The sequence below is a fragment of the Tribolium madens genome, unplaced genomic scaffold, assembly GCF_015345945.1.
Source record: "Tribolium madens isolate multiple individuals breed KSU strain unplaced genomic scaffold, Tmad_KSU_1.1 Scaffold_91;HRSCAF=231;Tcas5.2_LG7, whole genome shotgun sequence".
Taxonomy (NCBI): domain Eukaryota; kingdom Metazoa; phylum Arthropoda; class Insecta; order Coleoptera; family Tenebrionidae; genus Tribolium; species Tribolium madens.
The window spans coordinates 18,429,918-18,433,956 of record NW_025401063.1 but is presented as its reverse complement, the minus strand read 5'-3'; the positions used below and the strand labels follow the sequence as shown (position 1 = coordinate 18,433,956).

General features: G+C 34.1%; 1 protein-coding gene across 1 annotated transcript; it reads right to left on the bottom strand.

The window, feature by feature from the left end:
• Window positions 1-238: 238 nt before the first annotated feature.
• On the bottom strand, window positions 239-3,652 carry LOC123011301 (replication protein A 32 kDa subunit-like). The gene is made up of 6 exons (XM_044408672.1): window positions 3,573-3,652; window positions 3,457-3,521; window positions 3,306-3,404; window positions 1,015-1,128; window positions 597-967; window positions 239-549 (listed from the first exon to the last, which is right to left on the bottom strand). The coding sequence occupies exons 1-6, from the start codon at window positions 3,592-3,594 to the stop codon at window positions 465-467; spliced, it is 756 nt and encodes a 251-aa protein (XP_044264607.1). The 5' UTR covers window positions 3,595-3,652; the 3' UTR covers window positions 239-464.
• Window positions 3,653-4,039: the final 387 nt, after the last annotated feature.

Here is a 4,039-nt window from a genome sequence, read left to right as displayed (position 1 = left end):
GTTCATCGTTTCCATACCAAGAAGATCCAAGAAGAAGAAGAAGCTGAAATAGATTCAAAGTACAAAATCTAAAATCCCATAACTTTAGAAGTTTTTTAACATTATTTCTATGTTTGTTAACTTGTTATTTTTCTCTGGGGCGCAAATTCTGAAACATCTGTACATAATTTTTTAGTATTATTACAGGTTCCAAGCTTGAATAATTTGAGAATTGAAGAATAAAACACAAAAATTTCCAGATAACAATTTTATTCGACTATAAAAGTAAATGATACATGGATTTAGCGTCCATCAAATATTTCAAATTAAATGTGGGGTATAAAAAAATTAAATGAAATAAAAATTTAATCGGCATCTGTAGCCTTAAGTAAATGAAATAAAAATTTAATCGGCATCTGTGGCCTTAAGTAAATTAAATAAAAATTTAATCGGCATCTGTGGCCTTAAGTAAATTAAATAAAAATTTAATCGGCATCTGTGGCCTTATAATGATCGGTATCAACACTGGTATACACGTGTCCCTCATCCAGTAAGAAATCCAAAGCAATCCTAGAACACACATAAAAACAGAATCCAACCCAACAATAAATACCCACCCAGCCTCCCTCGCTTGTGGTCCAAAATGTTGCAAAATTTCGCTCCTGCTCAATTCACTTTTAGTTTTGATAGGTTTCAACAAGTTAATAATTCTGACTTGCATTGGCATAAGTCCCTCTGAATTATCTGTAGTTGTTGAAGTAGCCGCCATGGATACATCACTGTGGGGAAGTCGACCTTCTGCCAGTCTTTCGGCGTCTAATTTCGTTTGAACGATTTCCAAAAGATGATTTGTTATGAGGTTTAAATCATCAATTGGTAGCATCTTCAAAATCATGAGAATCTTTTCATTATCTTGGTTGCGGATTGAACCAAAAACGCGAACATAACAATTCTCTTTGACAGGGAGAAGAGCCGGTGTTACGGTTTCCTGCAAGGCGAAGAATAAGAAAAAGAAATAGAAACAATTGCAGTTACATTATCGACCTCTAACCACATAATAGCCTTAATCGAGGCACTGTTGTCCTCAATGATGCAGGTGGCTTTGGTGGTCTGGACCCCAAAGTTTCTTAAAACGCCCACAACACTAGCCTGAAATGTTTTATTTAAATGACAACAAATTGTAGCCCAGTCAAATTAGACAAATCTGTGGAAAAAAATCCTACAGAGTTGGATTTTTTTTAAACGCCTTCTTTACACTTGGGTAGACATATATCAAAAGTCCCAGAAGGTGGGGGGCGAGCTCGAGAAGGGGGAGGGGGTTAAAGGTCTTTTTTTGTTTTTTTGCTTATATCTCGGAAATTATCACTCCTATAGGTTTTTATCTTCTTATCAAAATTAAAGCTTACAAATGTAAGACAAGGTTTTCCACCGTAATTTTTATTTTTTTTCTCACTTTTCTGTAGTGAATTGCAATATTATTCCTGATACTTACATCGTTTTCTAATCTCGAGTAATTAACTAAATACGTTTTTATAAACAGACCTCGACACCTTGGCACCAGCTGTTTTGACAGGATTATTCCAAAGTGGTTGAGTACTTTCAAAATTATTAAAGTAGTGAGTTGTTAAAATTGCCGCCGGCCTAAAATAATTTTCCTGACAATTGTTAATTGCCATTGTAATGGATTTTGCACGTGTTCAAATCGGCTTTAACTTTGTGTCTCAAAAATGGCCCTACACAAAATTTCCTACAAAAATGGTCCTTCGCACCGTAAGCGAGTTATAGGGCAGACAAAAAACATCATTTAAAAAAATTTACTTTATCTGCATTTAAAAGAGAATTAGTCTTGTAATTTAAAAAAAACTGACAGTAAAATGAATTTACTGGGTCCAATACTTCATTAAAGGAAGGGGGAGTCACGAGGGTCTATAAATACAAACTCATCGTTTATGTAATTTATGCAGAAATTTCTGTAGAAGTCTATTTCTCCATCAAAATTTCCTACAAAAATGGTCCTATTCATTTTTGTCGTAGGACTAACCGTAGGCTTCTCAAGTTTGGAGACTACATAAAATTGCATTAAAAATCCTTTGAACATTTCATTAGTATGTGGTAAGTATTTATATGTGTAGAGCATTCCTCAACTAAGCTGGTCTGCTTGAAAGATGACTCAGGTGTAAACATTTAAACGGAGATATAAATAAAAATTTTGGATGAAAGAGAGAATCAATCTGTAGGGAGGTTAAATGGGGTGTAAATGTTTAAGTAAAGATATAAACATAAAATTCTTCAGAGGTGTAAAGGGGCACTAAAATCAGATTTTTCGAAAATTAGTTTTTAAGGGAATAAAACAGTGTACACATTTAAAGGGATATAAAAACATTAACTTTAGAAAATATGATCCTTAGAGAGTGTAGAAGTGCACTTTTTAATATTTATCCATAAACATAGCCCATGCGAAGAACGAGACTACTATAACTGAATTCTATACATAACATAGGTAATTATCTAGCTTTATAGAGTACCTAAGCCTATGGAATGGTTTTGTGAACGGGCTTTTTCCCATTTTATAACAGAAATACACGCGGACAAAGTCGCAGGCAAATGCTAGTTCAGCCTATAAGGATGACTCGGAAGACTTGATAGACCCTCGTGACACCTTCTAATAAACTGTTGGATCCAATACATCCAATTTAGCTTTATTCAAATCATCGATATTAAATCATCTATTTATTAATATTGTACTGAACAAGACTGTAATTCGGTTTTCAATGTTTAAGTTGAAGACGAAGATGCAGCATATGAGGACGACTCGGAAGACTTTATAGACGCTCTAATCAAGTGTTGCACCCAATAAATTCAATTTGCTTTCAGTTTTTTCAAATCACAAGATTAATTCTGTTTTAAATGCGGATAAAGCACATTTTTTAAATGATGTTTCTTGTCAGCCCTATAACTCGCGTACAGTTAGTCTTACAACAAAAATGCAAGGGACCATTTTTATAGGAACTTTTGTTGGCTTTAATTTTGATAAGCAGGCAAAAACCATTAGGAGTAATAGTTTCCGAGATATAAGCAAAAAAACAAAAAAAGACACCTTTAGCCCCCTCCCTCTCCTCGAGCTCGCCCACCACCTTCGGTGACTTTTGATATATGTCTATCCAAGAATAAAGAAAGCGTTAAAAAAAATCCACCTCTCTAGGACTTTTTTCCACCGATCGCCCTATTTTTGTCTAATTTTACTGGGCTATTGATTGTTTTAAAAATCATAAATAATGTCTGTTTCCACATTTTACAACAAAAAAAATATGAGAAAATAAACTTACGATTTGGACCGGCATTCCACATAAATTGAATTCCTCATCAGTGCAATCAAGTATGTGAGATATGAATACAGGAACAACATTTTGAACGCGTCTGACTTGCTGTAATCACACAAGTGAATATAAAAAAATTACAAAAAAGTGTCCCACAAACCTCTTTTTTCTTTGCAGTAGACCCTTTATTATCATCATTTACGAAACCTCCTTTGTTACTGATATCTGTAATAATTTAATGGTCTAATTTATGCTACATACAAATAAGATAATTACCAAATTGATTCAGACCAAGCATATTAATGTTTTTGTGAAAATGCACTCTTAACTTCCAAATTGTAAATACTCAGATGCAGGAGCACGCGCAGTCGGAATATGGATGGATGCGGGCGGTTTTCGAGGGAGTTAAATTAATGAGGGTGAATAAATGATTTATAAAAAAAAGTTTTTTTTTCTCAACTGCGATCAGCGTCGCCAGAGACCAACGTTGAAACGTCAAATTGTTTTCATTTACGATTGTGATCATTTTCAAAAAAATATCAATATCATAATTGAACGTTTCTCGCACTGCTGAGGCCCTTTGCTCATTAGCAGTTATGTAATGGGGGGCAAATTTCAATCATTACGGATCGAGTATCAGGCAGTGATGCCAGATTAGGGATTTTTTCCCAAGTTCTAGGGATTTTTCTAACAAAAAGGGAAAAAGGGATTTTTTTCAATTTTTCTTAATAATCTAGGGATTT

Bases quoted from the DNA above. Each gene is read 5' to 3' on its own strand.
- LOC123011301 (XM_044408672.1), bottom strand. From the start codon at position 3,594: ATGCTTGGTCTGAATCAATTTG. The intron at 3,405-3,456 runs GTTTGTGGGACA...GTGTGATTACAG, and splicing joins CTACTGCAAAGAAAAAAGAG to CAAGTCAGACGCGTTCAAAA. The intron at 550-596 runs GTGGGTATTTAT...TGTGTGTTCTAG, and splicing joins CCACAAGCGAGGGAGGCTGG to GATTGCTTTGGATTTCTTAC.